The sequence below is a fragment of the Sus scrofa genome, chromosome 18, assembly GCF_000003025.6.
Source record: "Sus scrofa isolate TJ Tabasco breed Duroc chromosome 18, Sscrofa11.1, whole genome shotgun sequence".
In the NCBI taxonomy this organism is placed as follows: Eukaryota; Metazoa; Chordata; class Mammalia; order Artiodactyla; family Suidae; genus Sus; species Sus scrofa.
In genome coordinates this window covers 10811723-10831281 of record NC_010460.4, presented here as the reverse complement: position 1 = coordinate 10831281, position 19559 = coordinate 10811723, and the positions used below count along the sequence as shown (strand labels likewise).

Below are 19559 nucleotides of genomic sequence, written 5' to 3'. Positions count from 1 at the left end.
ATCTGATTCTCGCAATGAGAAATCCTAGGGGGCGGGGCACGCAGGGGAGGCCCGTTCTTATTTGGCTGAAGGGGGAATGAGGCTCGGAGAAGCCACCTGACAGTCAGTGAGTGACAAAGCAGATTCTGAAATGGTCATTTCTCCAAACAATCTTCTCTCAAATTCTGATTCCAATGGATAGCTCGTGTTACTCACCACTTCGAATTTTAAAGTAGGAAAAAACAACAGACGTAAAAATTAACTTTGCATTTTGCAGTGTTTCAATAAATGGAACGCCAAAGCCCCATGTGACTGCCCCAAGGTCCTTGTGTTGAAGCCAGCTGCTCGCTGAGTGTCTGAAGACCCCTCTGGGCTGGTGCTCCCCACGACAGCTAGTCTGTTCTGAGTCTGGTGATGGTAAAACTGAGTGCACGAGTGTGCACGAGAGTGTTGAGGACCCACGGACCTCCTCACACCCAGCACACACCACCGGTTGTTTCTTTTCTGTCATCTTTGGTCTTGGTGTCGATTCAAAAGTGTATCCGCTCTAAGAATAAAAATCCAGGCAGAATCCCCTAACATCCGTTTGAAAAGGCCTCAAAACCCTGTTGCAGCCCCAGGGAAACAGGCCTGTCTCTGCTGTACTGAGAGGTAACCGACTGCGTGCTCTGTGTGTGCGGACCCGTGGACCCTAGGCAGGACGGGGAGAGGCCCACACTCACTCCATCAGCTGCCGCACAATCTGAATTCACGCGAAGCTGTCCGTAATAGACTCTGCTCGGATGATGGAGATTCTGAAGTACACATTCCGGGAACCTGGTATTTTTGATTGACATGCAAACACGAGTGGGTAGGTCTGGTATTGAACCAAGCCCGGGAGGTCAGATACCAAGTCCAGACAGGGGGCTTCGCTCCCACGCTTTTGGGGCTGAAAAGGAGTTCCATTCCTTTACCTGACATCCTCTAGAGACTTGTCCCCTGGCACCCCTGCCCCCTTTCAGAGGAGTAATCATGAAAAATGGCCACATTTCAACTTCCCAGAACCAACATTTCCTGGATTCTGAGACTCTGAGTCTATACAACAGGCTTAATTTTGGAAGGACTGAAACCTGATTCTGAATCTCAATGATTACACGCTGGGAACCTATTTTTTTAGCCGTTTCAGGGGTTTTAAAATCAGACACAGATACAGAGTCTAATTAGCCAGGGCCCCACATTCTGCCTGTGTATCTGCTATTAAATTAAAAGTATGAGTTGCTCTAATAAAATCTGCTGTTCTTCTTCATTTTGCTCAGGAACTGGAAGACAGAACAGCCCTGGGTACTCTCTTCCTTACTCTGCTTCGGGAAGTAGAGAAACGTACCCTTCGGGAGTCAGTCTCAGGGAGAGGCGGCCTCTCTCCACCAGGCCCAGAGACAGTCGCAACAGTCACGCAGCAGAGCCACGCACAATACACCCAGCGATTAGAAGCAACCCCCTCAGGGTCTCAAGGCTCTTCTTTCCTCTCTTGATTCACTGCGAAGAGACCGACCAGGACTCCGCTTTGCTGAACACAGGGGATGCGCTCACCAGGAGTGTATTCACGGACAACCAGCCAGTGGTCCTGGGATTTTTTTCTTTTTTTACACAATAATTTTTGCTCATGTATGATTCCTCATTCAAACATAATGGGGGAGCAACTCATCAGCCAAGTGCAAGGATTCACTCGGGACCCCCTGAAAGCTTCATTCTACAGGACTGGCCTTGAGAGAGAGACGCACGCCAATGAGAGGCCACCAGTAGTTGCATGAGCCAATGAACAAACCGCAAAGACAATTAAGAATGTAAATCTAAACTCTGATATGTATTTTGAATAACCAAATAAATATTAAGCTTTTTCTCCCATGCAGGGAGTTTGGTTTTTTTTGTTTGTTTTTTGTTTTTTTCTTTTTTTCCTTTTAGAACAAAATGAAACCTTCAAGCTTTTCTTCCATTGAGAAAGCCAAAGTTGCATTTCACGGACAAGGCTAAGGGGGCTCTTGGGGCTGTAGCACCAGAAATAGAAGGAAAACGCAGATGATGGCTTCATTTGGAATCGTCAGGCTCTACAATCTATCATTTGGTTTCTCACGAGTAGCTTTTTAAATTCCCAGTGGTGGTATTCTTGTTGTTAATATTACTATTAAAATAAGTTCCTATGGAGGAAAAGAGGGAAATCAAGCTGTTAAGAAAATGTCTTCGAATCTCTCTTCTCAGAAAACAAAGCAGCAGGTTCATCGTACAAACCAGTCTGAATCACATCTTCCCACGGAAACACTCGATCCCTTTAACCCCTACACCAGCTACACATGGTCATCTTTTGCCTTTTAAAAACGAGACTCACAGTCACTTCATGAGCTCAGAATCGCGCTCTGTCTTTCGTGAAGTGCTGCTGGCTTTTGGCCTAAAGTACAGAAACGTCAACGCTACCCAAGTGGTCACAAAAACTGCCAACGTAGAAAAAGCATGACAAGCTGTCACGGACTTATGGCATCTTCTAAAATTGCAACCTGCTGCCTTCCTCGGGCACGTGGCCCCAGGAGATGCTCGTCCTCTGACAAACACCCGCCCGGCTGCTTTCCTTCCAGTCTTGCTTCCACAGGAAGCAGATACTTGGCAAATGCGGGAGGCGAGGCCGATCAGCTGTAGAAGTTCTGCACGGCGCTCTGCTTCTGCGAGAGCCGCAGGAGCTCCTCGCGGATCGCTTTGATGAGCGAGGCCGAGGAGTGGCCGGGCTGAAGGTCTTCCGTGGAGCTGGCGGGGTAGGCCAGCCCGGCGCCCGGCAGCCCCCGGGGCGGCAGGTTCCCGGGAGGGGCGGAGGGCTCCCGGCCTGAAGTCCTTGGCGCCTGGAAGAGCGGTGAGGACGAGTACTCCTGATGGCCGAGCACGTGTGTCTGGAAAACACGGCAAAGGTTACTGCGCGTCCCTCGGGAAAACGGGAGCAAGATCAGGATGCAAACGGGCAGCAGGGGTGCTCTGCCCACCTCCCACCCGACAACTCAGGGCCTCCGAGAGGGCCTCCCGGACTGCGGTGCACAATAAAGAGACCCGCGGACTTAACGAGGGCCAAGTGGACACGTGCTTAAAGGTGGACAGAAAGATGAATGCACCGTCCACCCAACTGGGGAAACAGGAAGGGACCTGCAGGGCTGGACAGGGATGGAGACAGGGGTGCCCCACGGAGCGGAAGGGTCGCGAGAGGATACTGTGCAAAGAGAGAAGCAGATGCTGCCACGCAGACCAAGGGGAACAGCAACTGCCTTTGCTCTGCATCCCAAACGCAAGGAGGGCGTGATGAGGACACAGGCTGGGCCCACGGGGCGGCCACGCGATCACAGTCACTCCCCATTCTATCTGTCCGGCTGCCTTTCTTTGTGTCCGTACGTAAGTGCTCTGGAGCACCTGTGTTTTAAAAAGTCATCTGTACTGACACTGTCACAGTAGAGACGACCTGGGCATTCATTTGACAAGAATTATACTTTTTAGTAATTTTTTTTGTATTTCTCTCAGTGAAAAATCTGTCTTTGTACACACACACACACACACACTCACACACACACCCCATCTGCAGTTTCTCTTGTGCTAAGGGCAACCTGATAGGCTGGTAAACATGACATTGAAGCCCTAGAATGATTTCTACATTTCGTTTCTCCAAATCGTGACAAAGAGGCCCCCCCCCAAGGGAACACTGGATTTGACAGGAAAACTCAAAACACTTCATGAAACTAAGCTGGGCAGAGAAACAGCAAACTGTCAGCAAATGCAACACAGAGACCTGACATTATAACAATGCATCTTTCAGGGGAGAATTATTCTAAAGCAAGAAGATTATTCTCTCCTCTAGAGGGGAGAAACTATTCTAAAGAGAACTTCCTTTCACGGAGCAAATGCATCCAGCCACAAAAGGAATTCAGTGCATCTGATGGAAAGACAGTGAAGTGCAACAGAAGTTGAGGCACAGTGAGAAGGATAACACAAAAAGTTTTTTTGTTTTTTTTTTTTTTTTGGCTTCTTTTTTTCAAATTCATCACTTCACTCCCCTTGGATGTGACGTTCTTGAGAAACACAAAGGAAAACATTTATAGGAATTCCCTGTGTCCATATTGATTCCACTCTTTAAAGGAGTGATTAGACTGATTAAAAACCCTCCAAAAGATGGTTTGTGTCCCCAGTATTGTGCCTGGCACAAAGACCTCTACTCGGGTGGCCGTAATGGAAAGGACATTAACAAAGCCACAATCAGGCTCAAACGGTGAGCAAGCACGTCCATAAGCTCATGGATATTCACACAGAGATCACCCCAAAGATCGAGTCCAGTTTTCACATTCACATTCACTGCTTCAAAGACAAAGGGTGGTTGCCTAGAGGAACTGGCGAATGAGGAGCTAGTGTTTCACGGTATAGCTTCAGTTTCACAAGATCAAAAGAACCATGGAGACGGATGGTGTGATGGTTGCATAATATTATGAATGCATTTAAAACCACTGAAGTATACACTTCAAAATGGTTCAAGTGCTAAGTTTTCTGCTATGTATGCTTTATCGTAATTGGAAAAAAAATGGGGAGAGGCGTCATAAGGTCTCTGAGCAGATTATCTGTAATAAATATTGTTTTTATTATTTTTAAGTGGTTTTATTTTTATGCCATGGCCGTGGCATGAGAAGTTCCCAGGCCAGGAATCAAACCCATGCTGCTGCAGTGACAATGCCAAGTCCTTAACCATCAGGCCACCAAGGAAATCCTATTTTTAAGTTATTTTTTAAAACTCACTACTCCAAGCCTGACATCTCCATCAAGAAAAAGTATATACTTTCCCAAACTTCAAGGCCAACACTCTCCCACTCTGAGCAGAGGGAATCTACCATCTAAAAACTACAAGAAAAATACACATTTAAGGAAAAGAAAGTGAGGGAGGTTAAAATTTTATGTAAGTTTTCTCTCAGCAAGTGGTGCTGGGAAAACCAGACAGCTGCCTGTAAATCAATGAAACTAGAACACACCCTCACACGATGCACAGAAATAAACTCAAAATGGCTTAAACACTTAAACGTAAAACAAGACACCTTAAAACTCCTAGAGGAGAACATAGGCAAAACATTCTCTGACATCTACTGTACAAATGTTTTCTTAGGTCAGTCTCCAAAGCAATAGACATAAAACCAAAAATAAATCAATGGGACCTAATCAACTGACAAGCTTTTGTACAGCAAAGGAAACCATAAAAAAAAAATAATAATAAGACAACCTATAGAATGGCAGAAAATAGTTTCAAATGATGAAGTCTAATCTCCAAAATATAAAAACAACTCATACAACTCAACAGCAACAAAACAAACAACCCATTTGAAAAATGGACAGAAGACCTGAATAGACATTTCTCCAAAGAAGACATACGGAAAAATGCTCAACATCACGAATTATCGGAGAAATGCAATCAAAACTACAATGAGGTACCAATTAACACCAGTCAGAAGGGCCATCATTAATAAATCCACAAATAACAAATGCTAGAGAGGGTGTGGAGAAAAAGGAACCCTCTGGCACTATTGGTGGGAATCGAAATTGGTACAACCACTGTGGAGGTACCTCAGAAAACTAAATAGAGAACCACCATAGGACCCAGCAATCCCACTATTGGGCATATATCCAGACAAATCTTTCCTTGAAAAAGACCCTTATGTTCAGTGCAGCACTATTCGCAATAGCCAAGACATGGAAACAACCAAAATGTCCATGGACAGATGAGTGGATTAAGAAGATGTGGTATGTATCCACAATGGACTATTACTAGGCCGTAAAAAAGAACAAAATAATGCCATTTGTAGCAACATGGATGGAACTAGAGACTCTCATACTAAGTGAAGTCAGAAAGAGAAAGGCAAATACCATATGGAATCTAATATATGGCACAAATGAACCTTTCCATAGAAAAGAAACAAACTCGTGGACTTGGAGAAAAGACCTGTGGTTGTCAAGGGGGAGGGGGAGGGGAGGGACGGGGTGGGCTGGGAGTTTGGGGTTAGCAGATGCAAACCGTGACATCTGGAGTGGATGAGCAATGAGATCCTGCTGTACAGCACAGGGAACTATGTCTAGTCACTTGTGATGGAACATGATGGAGGGTAATGTGAGAAAAAGAATGTGCGGATGACTGGGGCCCTTTGCTCTACAGCAGAAATGGACAGAACACTATAACTCAACAATAAGAAAAAAAAATGTTTTTTAAACTTGATGTAAATTTACAAAGAGTTCCGCAAAGCAGAAGCAGCAGCAGCTACACTAAGTGCTTACGTCTGAATTCTCGACGATGATCCCAGCCCAAAGATACTCACAGCCTCTCTCCGGCCGGCTTCATCCTCCCCGTAAGAAGGCCAGCCTGGTCCCCCGTACTGGCCACCTCTGCCTGGTGGGATTTCCACTGGCTGAGCTCCGATTCTGCTGGCAATTCCCACCTGAGTCAGGTGCTGGATCTGGGAGCCTGGAGGGACACAGTGAGGGGTCCGGTCAACAATGCCGGAGCAAGGCTGCCCCGGGAGACACTGCGGCTCGGACCATGGCAGTCCCTTGGGGATACCAGCGCTGCTCACAACGGGCACCAATTCCACCTCCAGAGGAGGCATTTCCTAAGAAAAACAGACGCGCTTCTTGGTTCGTGGGCTTTGACTTCCTTTCAGAACGGTCGCCCATAGTGATGTCTGCATTTTCCTGGCCAGACATCAAAGGGCTGAGAATAAGTGGCGTTACAGAGAGCCCTTCTATTCATTCCTGCAGAGGCCACAAATAAAGGTGATCTTATTTATTCAGAAGAAAGGGGTGAAAAGCTTTGGAGCCAGAAAGAACCTGAAACCTGCTGGCTCCTTCTTGCTTGTGGCTTCAAGACTCACAAGGGGCTGAAAATACAATGTGCTTCCCCTGCCACTCCCCGCCACTAACAGACAGAGCGTGTATGGTTTGTGTGAGTGTGTGTGTTTAGGGCCGCACCTGCAGCATACGGAAGTTCCCAGGTTGGAGGTCGAATCAGAGCTGTAGCCACCAGCCTACACCACAGCCACAGCACCTCGGGGCTGGAGCCGAGTTTGTGACCTACACCACAGCTCACGGCAACACTGGATCCTCAACCCACTGAGCAAGGCCTGGGATCGAACCCATGTCCTCATAGATACAAGTAAGGTTCAGTACCACTGAGCCACAACAGGAACTCCTGTATTTCAATTCAGGATGTGGAAGTACCTTTTTGTTACACTCAGACCATTTTCATAATTTAGTCATATCCTGATTAAAACTTTAAGACATGATGCCCCCCAGGCATCCTGATGGCAAAGGCAGATGGATTCTAGCGCTCATTCTACCCTTAGACAGGCCATAGTCTTCTGTGGACCAGGCTTTAAACAACACATTTTTCTCCCCCCATCGACTTCACCATATGAACACATCCCTATCCTATAATTACAGGCGGAAAACAGATCTGTAAGTGCTGTGAAAGACACCTATGTCCGAACGCTCCAAGGACCATCTAACTCATCTCTGCTCTCAGACTGGTCCCGCATGGGAGGTAAGGGAGGCAGCCCTCTCCACTCTCAAGTCTAGTCCCACGCCAGCTGCCTAAACAACAGCCTCTGTGAATCAAATACATTTTTGAAAATGTACCCTGTAGGAGCACCTGCAGTTCCCGAAGATTCATAACAGTTCATAACAGTATGAAAAGTAATAAAACTATCCATTCTGTTTGCCTACCAGACATTGTTTGAACACATCCTGCAAAGAACTGAAAGGTGGCACCGTGTCCTTCCCATTTTCTAAAGGGTCAGACAAGGAACGAGGGAGAAAAGCTCCCCTTTGTGTTCAATCCTTACAGCAGCTGACATCATACTTCAGACCACAGTTCAGATTCCACCTGGTACCCGGCTTTATGCAATTAAAGAGACAGCATGGGCTTCCCCATGATGCAAGGGGCCCATCACGCCCAGCAGGCCTGGATCTCTGCTCCAGCTCCGCCCATGACAAGCCCCACGACCCTAGACACCCAGCGACCACTCCCACTGAGCCTCCGCGCTTCCTTCTCAAAGGGAGATAAAAATCTACCACATGGTGGTATTTCATGGATCAAAAGACATAAAAAATAGGTCAAGTACCAAATGCACAGGAGGCAACCGGGAAATCTTAAACTCCCCTTTCTCTGGCTCTGAGTTTGTTTGTTTTGCTTTTTAGGGCCACACTCGCGGCCTATGGCAGTTCCCAGACTAGGGGTTGAACTGGAGCCATAGCTGCAGGCCTAGGGCACAGCCACAGCAATGCAGGATCCGAGCTGTGTCTGCAACCTACACCACCGCTCACAGCAACATAGGATCCTTACCCGACTGAGCGAGGTCAGAGATCAAACCTGCATCCTCATGGATACTAGTCTGGTTTGTCACTGCGGAGCCACAATAGCAACTCCTGTATCAACTTTTAGGGTCACTTATTACAAACTGGGAAACCACCTTCTTTAAAATAAATGCTTGTTTTAATGCCAGAGCAGGCACTCAGAAGTAGGTCTTTCCGTTTAAGGAAGACTTCAGAGCGTTTTTCCTGGAAGAGGCATGCTGTGCATTCCCGGTGAAGGGACCGTTTTGAGATTCGGACTCAGGAACAAACTGGAGGCCATCAGCCCTGGGATCACAGCCACCCTCTCCTTCCCCACCTCCCCTGCCCTACCTCTCCACCAGGGTCCAAGGAACACAGCTCTCACCGGCGGAAGAGGCGGTCCACGTGGGGATGCTGATACCCCGGGCAGTCTGAAATACTCTCTGCAGAGTTTAGCCAAAAAGAAATGCAAGGTAAATAGCCACACGTACCTGTGGTGCCCCCGACCGGCCGAGGCCGGGCCACTGATGGCCCCTCCTCAGAGTAGATCCCCCGGGCAGCAAACGAGGTGACTTCGGACGATGCCTGTGGCTGATGGGCCTCTGGAGGCACCAGCTCCGCAGACGGCAGCAAACCGGGGCCAAAACCTGGTCTGAAGGCAAAACACACCCCAGCATCAGGACCACACCTGCGCTGGCTCTGCTATGTAAGTCCACCCTCAGCCTAAAGACTAAGACCTATTTGTCTGTTGGCTTATTATCCATCTCCTCTTCTAGAACACAGGCTCCCTGAGGTCAGGGGCTCTTTGTATTTGCTCACTGATGAATATCCAGTGCTGAGAACCATATAGTATATATATATATAGTACATATGCTGGAACATAGCTGATGCTTGACCAATCTATCAGATGGCTGAAAAAGAAAGGCTGTAGTTTAGAGACCCCAAGAGGGTGCAGCCCAAGCTCCAATGTCCATCATCACCAGCACCTGACTTCAGGGGTGATTCCCAATCCTGGCTGCCCATCAGGGTCTCCTGGGGGAGCCCACACCGCACCCCAGAACAACTGAAACACAATCTCTTTTTTTAGTGTTAGTTCCCCAATACAATTTTTTTTTCTACTGTACAACAAGGTGACCCAGTTAACACATACATGTATACATTCTTTTTTCTCACATTCTCATGCTCCCTCATAAGTGACCAGACATAGTTCTCAGTGCTACACAGCAGGATCTCATGGCTAATCCATTCCAAAGGCAACAGTTTGCATCTATTAACCCCAAGCTCCCCATCCAGCCCACTCCCACCCCATCTCCCTTGGCAGCCACAAGTCTATTCTCCAAGTCCATGATTTTCTTTTCTGTGGAGATGTTCATTTGTGCTGGATATTAGATTCCAGATATAAGTGATATCATATGGTATTTGTCTTTCTCTTTCTGACTTACTTCACTCAATATGAGAGTCTCTAGTTCCATCCATGTTGCTGCAAATGGCATTATGTCATTCTTTTTTATGGCTGAGTAGCATTCCATTGTGTATATCTACCACATCTTCCTAATCCAGCCATCTATCAGTGGACATCTGGGTTGTTTCCATGTCTTGGCTATTGTGAATAGAGCTGCAATGAACATGTGGGTGCATGTGTCTTTTTTAAGGAAACTTGTGTCCGGATATATGCCCAAGAGTGGGACTGCCGGGTCCTATGGTCGTTCTATGTATAGTTTTCTAAGGTACCTCCATACTGTTCTCCATAGTGGCTATACCAGCTACATTCCCATCAACACTGCAGGAAGGTTCCCTTTTCTCCACACCCCCTCCAGCATTTTGAAACAGAATCTTTAGATGGGGCAACCCAGACCCTGGTAGTTTTTAAAGCTCCACTCATGACCCTGAGGCTCATGAAGGCTGAAAACTAGTGCTCTAAAACAGTGATTCTCAAAGTTTCAGCATCTGTCTGCACTCATAAAAATGAGGACTCCCAAGAGCCTTTGTTTATGTGGACTGTATCTATACATGGTTATTATATTCAAAAATAACACTGAGAAATTTAAAAACTCATTTTTTTTAGGGCCTCAACCACGGCATGCGGAAGTGCCCAGGCTTGGGGTCAAAGTGGAGTTGTAGCTGCCAGCCTACACTACAGCCACAGCAACTCGGGTTCTGTCTGCAAACTACACCACAGCTCACCGCAACGCCAGATCCTTAACCCACTGAGCAAGGCTAGGGGTCGAACCCACATCCTCATGGATATAGTTAGGTTCATTTTTGCTGAGCCATGACAGGAGTTCCTAAAAACTCATTTTACATAACAATATTAAACCTATTACATGTCAACATCCTTCATAAAATTAAGTATATTTTCCAATACCTCCCCAAAAAATTAATGAGAAGAATTGTACATTTAAAAAAAAATTCTGGGAGTTCCCACCATGGCTCAATGGAAAACAAATCTGACCAGTATCTATGACAACACAGGTTCAATCCCTGGCCTCGCTCAGTGGGTTAAGGATCCCGTGTTGCCATGAGCTGTGTTGTTGGTCACAGACATGGCTCAGACCTGGCATTGCTGTGACTGTGGTGTAGGCAGGTGGCTACAGCTCCCATTCCACCCCTAACCTAGAAACCTCCATATGCCGGGAGTGCGGGCGGCCCTAAAAAGACGAAAGAGAGAGAGAGAGAGGGGAAGGAAGGAAGGGCTTTAAGTACTAGGATGCTATCAAGCGCACGGTGGCAGACAAAAGTTTCCAAAGTTCTAATTTTCACTGGAAAGCTCAATTTTATCATTGGCAACAAAGGCTGTCAGTTATTTTCCTTGAAGAGATACACTTTGCTCATTTTCGAGGCAAGTCTGCCAGTTATTTGTTCGAAGCAAAAACCTGACAACAGTTAGACCAGTTCCGTTCTCAGTGCAAACAAGCACCTTTCTTTCAAAAGTCCGTATTTGGCAAATATGCTTTACATGTATCTCCTCTTTTGTCACCCAGACTACTATGGACTCAAGGATCTAGGTTTAATAAAATTAATTTCTACTATTCATCAAGGACATACTAACATAAAACTGGCCTAAGGGGAGTTCCCGTCATGGTGCAGTGGTTAACGAATCCGACAAGGAACCATGAGGTTGCGGGTTCGATCCTTGGCCTTGCTCAGTCGGTTAAGGATCCGGCATTGCCATGAGCTATAGTGTAGGTGGCAGACGCGGCTCGGATTCCGTGTTGCTGTGGCTCTGGCGTAGGCCAGCGACTATAGCTCCGATTCGACCCCTAGCCCAGGAACCTCCATATGCCACAGGAGCGGCCCAAGAAATGGCAAAAAGACCAAAAAAAAAAAACTGGCATTAAAAAAAAAATCTGTGGGGAGTTCCTATTGTGGCACAGTGGAAACAATCCGACTAGAATCCATGACGATGTGGGTTCGATCCCTGGCCTCACTCAGTGGGTTAAGGATCCAGCGATGCTGTGAGCTGTGCTGTACCTTGCAGATGCAGCTCAGATCCCCCACTGCTGTGGCTGTGGTGTAGCCTGGCAGCTACAGCTTCGATTCAACCCCTAGCTTGGGAACACCCATGTGTGCAGGTGCAGCCCAATAAAGCCAAAAACAAAAAACAACAACAAAAAAAACACCTCTCAAAAACAACTATGACTATACAGCAGCAAAGAACACTTGAGTGAGTCCGTGAACACCCGGGTACCACCGCCAGGCACTTTCACACCCCGGTGAAAACATCAACACAATGACAAAAGTCAGATAACATCTTACTATGATGATAAAAATAGTTTTGACCTCACAGACACCTTCTGAAAGGGTCTCAAAAACCCTCTAGGGGTCTAAGAATCCCACCCTATGAACCACTCTTTTAAAAAAATTCAAGAATAAAATAGAATGATAGTTTAACTACAGCTCCTTACAAATGACAGTTAACCAGTAATTAGTAGCTTAAACCTGTTTCATGAGAAAATACACTGACTTGCCTTTATTCTATACTGTCATTTCTGGAGTACATCTCATCAACTGAAACTCAGGCTACCTGCATCATTCCCTTTAAATAAACGTTGGAGAGTTTTTTTAGGGCTGCGCCTGTGGCATATGGAGGTTTCCAGGCTAGGGGTCCAACCGGAGCTGTAGCCACCAGCCTACACCACTGAATATCTTCAGTTAGATTTATTATATTTGATATTTTTGGGTGCTATTTTACATGGTATCTTTGAAATTGTTCTATTTTCTGTCATTGTTCATAAATAGATTATTGCAAACTGATCTTGCAATGTTGTATGCTACTCTCTGTAATCTTTATATCCAGCTACCTTGTAATTTAGCTGTCTTGCTTAAGTCCCTTAATTTTTACAATTCATGTGTTGTTATGTAAGGATTTTCCACTAAAAAATCATGTCATCTGCGAATAATAACAGTGTTCTTTCTTTCTCCTAGTCCCTCAATTTTTTCATTTCTTTTTCTTGCCTTATCACTCAGGCGAGGCCCCCGAGGGCAAAGCTGAACAGACGGGATGCAAGCAGGCATCTCTGTCTTGCTCTTGACCTCACGGGGAGAACAATATTAACCTCCCACCATTAAGTAGTATTTGCCAAGACGCTGTTTTATCCCACAACAGACATCTACCTCTATTCGTTGTTTCCTAAGACTTTACGGCGAATGGATGCTGAATTTTCCCAAACGTTGTATCTACTGCAATGAGAAGTTTTCCTCCTTTATTCGCCTCAAAGAGGCGAATGGCAATGATTGTTTTTTGCTGTTGTTGTATTTTGGCTTTGGGGGTTTTCTGGCCAAGCCGTGCAGCAGCTTGATGTGGGATTTCCATTCCCAGACAAGGGCCTGAACCCGGGCCAAGGAGTCAAGGTCCCGAAGCCTAACCACTAGATCACCAGGCATCTCCCCAGTGATTGATTTTTTAAAGTGTTAAATCACCCTTGCGTTGCTGGACAAAAACCCAACTTGATGGTGATGCAACATCCTATTGTACATACTGGTATCCATATTTGCCAGTATTTAGTTTCAAAAATGCTGTCTCTATGTTCACAAGTGAAACTGGCCCGTACTGTTTTTCCTTTCTGACAGAGCCTCCCTCTCGTCTTTGGAATCAAGGTTATGCTCGTCTCGTAAAATAGGCTGGGGGATGGGCTCTTTTTGTTTTCTGTTCTTTAGAGTTTGTATGACCTTGGTGTCTTTTCTTCCTTCAGGGTTTGGTAGACCTCACTGGTGAAGGCCCCTGGCCCTGAAGTTTTCTTTGTGGGAAGAATTTTAATAATAACTTTAACTTCTTGGGAGTTCCTGTTGTGGCGCAGTGGTTAACGAATCCGACTAGGAGCCATGAGGTTGCGGGTTCGAACCCTGGCCTTGCTCCGTGGGTTAAGGACCTGGCGTTGCCGTGAGCCGTGGTGCAGGTTGCAGACACGGCTTGGATCCTGCATTGCTGTGGCTGTGGTGTAGGCCGGTGGCTACGGCTCTGACTAGACCACTAACCTGGGAACCTCCATATGCCACAGGAGCAGCCCCAAAAAAGGCAAAAAAAAAAAAAAATTTAACTTCTTTAATATTTATAGGGCCATTTAGGTGTTCTTTCTCCAAGAACTGTTTCCTTTCAAATTTACTCACCAAAAAATGTGTTCATAAATTCTTCTTAATGTCTGTGAAATTTTTTATAAATCAGACTTTTAAGGAGATCCCATTGTGGCCCTTAAAAGAGAAATAAACGAACAAACCTGACTTTTTAAAATCTGTCAAAACCTGGAGCTCCCTTCGTGGCTCAGCAGTTAATGAACCTGACTAGGATCCAGGAGGATGTGGGTTGAATCCCTCGTTAAGAGGGTTAAGGATCCGGTGTTGCCCTGAGCTGTGGCGTAGGTTGCAGACATGGCTCAGATACCACGTTGCTGTGGCTGTGGCACAGGCTGGCAGTTGTAGCTCCAATTCGACCCCTAGGCTGGGAACTTTCATATGCTGCGGATATGGCCCTAAAAGGCAGAAAAAAAAAAAAAAAAAATTCTGTCAAAATCTTAATTTCTGTAAAGTGTTTGGACTAATATGTCCTTTTTCATTACTCTTATTACTAATGTTACACAGGTCATCTGATCAGCTCCTAATGGTTTTACCTTTTTTTTTTGTCTTTTTGCCTTTTCTAGGGCCACTCCCGCAGCACATGGAGGTTCCCAGGCTAAGGGTCTAATCGGAGCTGTAGCCGCCAGCCTACACCACAGCAATTTGGGATCTGAGTCACATCTTTGACCTAAACCACAGCTCACGGCAACGCTGGATCCTTCACTCACTGAGCAAGGCCAGGGATCGAACCACGTCCTCATGGATACTAGTCAGATTCATCAGCCACGACGGGAACTCCTTCATCCTTTTTTCTTTTTTTGGCTGCACCCACAGTATGCAGAAGTTCCCTGGCCAGGAATCAAACCCACACCACAGTGGTGACAACACCAGATCCTTAACCTGGTGAGCCACCAGGGAACTCCCCACTGCAACTTTTTTTTTTTTAAGGTTTTAAATCAAACCCGCAACCTCATGGTTACTAGTCAGATTCATTTCCGCTGTGCCACAATGGGAACTCCACACCGCAACTTTTGACATAGTGTATTTTCAAGACTCCAAGGCACATGAGTCTCTCAAAAGTTTTGCTCAGCTTCTCAGCTGCCTCCTCTGGAATCAGCAGGTATCCGTGGGAGAAAGGGGTCCAAACGCAGGGCTCACCTCTCTGGATTTCCTGATCTTCGCCCTATACTATTTCACTGTCCTGTGAGTACCTGTTTTTTTGTTTGTTCCTTTGTTTTCAAATCTTGTCCAGCTTTTCCAGTTGTCATCAGCAAATTATCTAGTCTGTCATTACTGGAAGCAGGACTTAAACTGCAACTTTTTTTCTCCTCTTCTGGTTAGACAGAGATAACACACAACTCAGATTTTGCATCTGCTCAGGTTAACTAAAAGAAACAAGTTTGCAAAATTTCAGAAACAGCCCGTGTGAGACAGCCTTGAGCTATTTCCTCCTAACAACCTTACCTTGATAACGGGCCCAACGGGGGGGTCATTCCATAGTCTTCATATCTCTGGAAGAAATTCAAAAGAAGATGAAGATTACAGTCAACATTTATTATAAAGTGACAACAGCAAACTTATAAATTCAGATTTGCAGGATCAACTTCCAGGAGAATTATTTTCTCATAAAAAGCTCAGGGCATCGTGCCATCAAGCAATGCCAGAAGTTTCGGTTTGGGGAATGGGTCTAATAAGCAACAACTCATTTTGAGACGTTTTTTTCTTTTGTGAAAACAGGAATCATAAGCAGACTCTCTGCATCTGCTCTTCTCTACAGGCCCATTCTCTTCACGCCTCTATCTTCTGCTAATAAGGTGGACCTGAGTGGCCACATTTCGTACAAATGAGTCTACCAACATGGGCCGTGATGGTTACCAGATCTAAAGCAGCTAAACAATGCAAATGCTGTATCATGTTGTAGAATGCTGGAAAAAAAGACAAAGAAAAAGAAATAGAACCAGAAGTAAGTCTCTAGAAGAAGTGGTGAATTGTCAGTTTCTGACAGTGTTTTGGTACCCAGGAGGCCCAACCACACTTCCTGCCCGTGGGCTGCATAAGGTACCCCTGCATCCTTCAGTCAGTTCTTTTTATTTGAACTCCTCTGCTCTGACCAATGGCTCTTTGTCTAAAACAGCCAGCACCAGATTTAAAGAAACATAGAAATACGGTGCATTCCCCATGAAATCAATATAACCTAACCCTAACATGCACGGGCTCTAATTTCAACACTGCTTCTTCAGTTACTGGGAATCATTATTTTGGCCTCAGATATTTTAGCAGCATAGTAACTCTGGACAGCACCCATTCAACCCATCAGTTTAAACTAAGTGGTTGTCCAGGATCTTCCGATGCTGAGGTACTAAGTCAGCTTCGCTCTGGACCTGCTCTAACATTAGATCTTTAATTTTTTTAAGCTGCCATTTATGAGATTGTTATTTTACTAAGCATTACAGGAACACTAACTCTGACCCACAGTAACATAAAAAACTGTTCACTCCCTTTGCATACAGATGAAACACACAAAGAGGTTAAACAATTTCCTCATTTATCTTTCTGGCCCGAAGACCGTGCTTTTAACCACTGGGCTGCACCACTCAGGATTCCTAAAGCCAGACTCTCCGTCCCCCCTTTGTGGTCTTTTGGGGCCATACCTGCGGCATATGGAAGTTCCCAAACTAGGGGTCGAATTGGAGCTGTAACTGCTGGCCTCCACCACAGCCACAGCAATGCCAGATCTGAGCTGTCTCTGCAACCTACACCACAGCCCGTAGCCATGCTGGATCCTTAACCCACTGAGCGAGGCCAGGGATCGAACCCGCGTCCTCACGGATACTAGTCAGGTTCATTACCACTGAGCCATGACAGGAACTCCTAGACTTTCCCTCTTGAATTGATCTCTCCTTAGGGGGAGGAAAGCAGCAGGTCTGGAGTCAGACAGACTGACCAAACCACCCTCCTTCCCTTGGCCCGTTTCCTGAGGCCAAGAAGGACAGACCGACTCTGTACCTCACAGAGGCCCGAAGGGACGATCAGACACGAAACCACATCAAATCACTCCCCTCGGACCCTCACTGCTGCCCTCCCCTGGGCAAAGGCAGAGAGATTAGACCCTGTAGAGCTGCCCCTCTGCAGTAAACCAGCCAAAAGAGTCAGAGCAGAAGAGAGGAAGAGGAGGAGAAGGAGCGTCGATTCCTTTTCCAAACGAGTCAACAGAAATCCGAGACTGGACAAAGATTATTCACAGTGGCCCTTGTGCTTCCAGTACAGTTTGGATTTTTTAAAAGATGATCATATGCAAAATAAAACGAAAAGAAAAGATCAAGGTTTAACAGCTTATCAGGATTTCAGAAAGTCTATTAAAAGATAAACTAAAAGAAAAACAATGCAAAATAGCTGTCCACTCTTTATCTGTGTTACTATCATAGCGGCAGGCCTTTCCACTCTAGTGTAGTCAGAAAAAAGGGTATTATTTTTCTAGAGACTGCATGTCCCCAAGGAAAAGTTGGGAGTTTTTGGTCTTGGGGTTTTTTTTTTGTTTTAATTGCAGATATTTCCTCTGTGTCGGTCACATCTGTGTAATAGTTTGTGGGACAAAAGAGCTCTTGAAGGTTTCAATCAGCTAAGTGGATAAAAATCCTATTTAGTTTTTTAAAAAGTTTTTATTATAGTTGATTTATAATGATCTGTCAATTTCTGCTGAACAGCAAAGTGACCCATTATACATATATAGACATTCTTTTTCTCACATTACCCTCCATCATGCTCCATCATAAGTGACTAGATACAGTTCCCCGTGCTGTACAGCAGGATCTCATTGCGTATCCACTCCAAATGCAATCGTTTGCATCTATGAACCCCAAACGCCCCGTCCCTCCCACTCCCTCCCCCTCCCCCCTTGGCACCACAAGTCTGTTCTCCAAGTCCGTGAGTTTGTTCCTTTTCTGTCGATAGGCTCATTTGTGCCGTATATGAGATTCCAGATATAAGTGACAACATGCGGTATTTGCCTTTCTCTTTCTGACTTATTGTACTTAGCATGAGAATCTCCAGTTTTAAAATGCCATTTTAACGCAACCTTTCTTTCTATTCAGTATAAAAGAAGCCAAAAGAACAAGAAAGGCAAGTGGTGGGTGGAGTTTGGGATGTTGCCGACCGCAAGCTTTGCTCATAAAATATCTTAAGTCAAGTACTCACACCTGCTGCTTAGAGGACCACTCCAGAAAGGTTAACTTCACTCGGAAAAGCCGAAATACCACCTATCAAATGGCCTGACTTATCCATGTATAATATCTTTATGCTGGAGAATAGAAATGTCATTAGATGGCAAATAAAGGTTCACGGGGTAACGGAAGGCACCCCCAAATCCGCATTCCTGTGGTTTTTACTGTAGTCAGAAGCAGCCGATACACAGTGATCAGGTTCCTCCTGGCAACAAAGAGTAACTTCACAGCTAATTTATAAACATGTTGACGTTGTAGTAGATATGCCCCGATACAGCCCATGATTCTGGTTTTCCACTAGACTCAACTGTTACCACTCCCATCAAAACACACCAGAGGAGTTCCGTCGTGGCACAGTGGTTAATGAATCCGACTAGGAACCGTGAGGTTGCGGGTTCGGTCCCTGCCCTTGCTCAGTGGGTTAAGGATCCGGCGTTGCCGTGAGCTGTGGTGTAGGTTGCAGACGCGGCTTGGATCTGGAGTTGCTGTGGCTCTGGCGTAGGCCGGGGGGCTACAGCTCCGATTCAACCCCTAGCCTGGGAACCTCCATATGCCGCAAGAGCGGCCCAAGAAATAGCAAAAAAAAAAAAAAAAAAACACACCAGGGTAACATCAAAAGTTCCCAACAAGAAAACCACTCAATAACAGTATTTGTCAAAAATCTTGTTATGGGTCAGCATTCTTAGTTAACACGGTAGATTAAGGCATTATCATGGAATTATTCATCTGCAACATGTATGAACAATGAGGAAACAACAGAAATAGTAACACAAATTATGTCAAAAATCACGGCTACAACTCATCAGCAGAAACCGAACAAGTAAATAAAAGTGGAATCATGCCAGAAACTGAGAAAAGCAATGGCCAAGGGAAAAAGACCCAAAAGATTCTGGCCACACAATACAGCCCTAACTTGGTAAGAATAACAAGACCTTTTTTTTTTTTTTTTTGGCTGTGCCCATGGCACACAAAATTTTCTGGGTCAGGGATCGAACCTGAGCCACAGCAGTGACAACACCAAATCCTTACCTGTGAGGCCACCAGCAAACTTTAGTAATCCCTTTTCTAAGTCTTAAAATGTGATGATAGGAGTTCCCGTCGTGGCACAGTGGTTAACGAATCCGACTAGGAACCATGAGGTTGCGGGTTCAATCCCTGGCCTCGCTCAGTGGGTTAATGATCCAGCGTTGCCATGAGCTATGGTGTAGGTCACAGACACAGCTCGGATCCTGCGTTGCTGTGGCCCTGGCTTAGGCTGGTGGCTACAGCTCCGATTAGACCCCTAGCCTGGGAACCTCCATATGCCGCGGGAGCGGCCCAAGAAATGCCAAAAAAAAAAAAAGGCAAAAAAATAAAAAATAAAATAAAATGTGATGATAAAATACAAAAATGGGAAACCACAGAACCGTGGAAGTAATTCAAAGACCAAAACAGTGCCAGTATGACTTG

The 19559-nt window shown here is 45.7% G+C and overlaps 1 protein-coding gene across 1 annotated transcript in view; it reads right to left on the bottom strand.

Moving 5' to 3' along the window:
* The window catches only part of KIAA1549 (KIAA1549 ortholog), a 152643-nt gene continuing 134878 nt past the window's right edge, over positions 1795 to 19559 (bottom strand). The window contains exons 17-20 of the mRNA XM_021078582.1: positions 15355 to 15401; positions 8832 to 8992; positions 6330 to 6475; positions 1795 to 2891 (exon numbers count right to left, since the gene is read on the bottom strand). Of these exons, the coding sequence (XP_020934241.1) occupies positions 2637 to 2891; positions 6330 to 6475; positions 8832 to 8992; positions 15355 to 15401 (609 nt within the window). The 3' untranslated portion in view covers positions 1795 to 2636. The remainder of the gene's footprint in view (positions 2892 to 6329; positions 6476 to 8831; positions 8993 to 15354; positions 15402 to 19559) is intronic.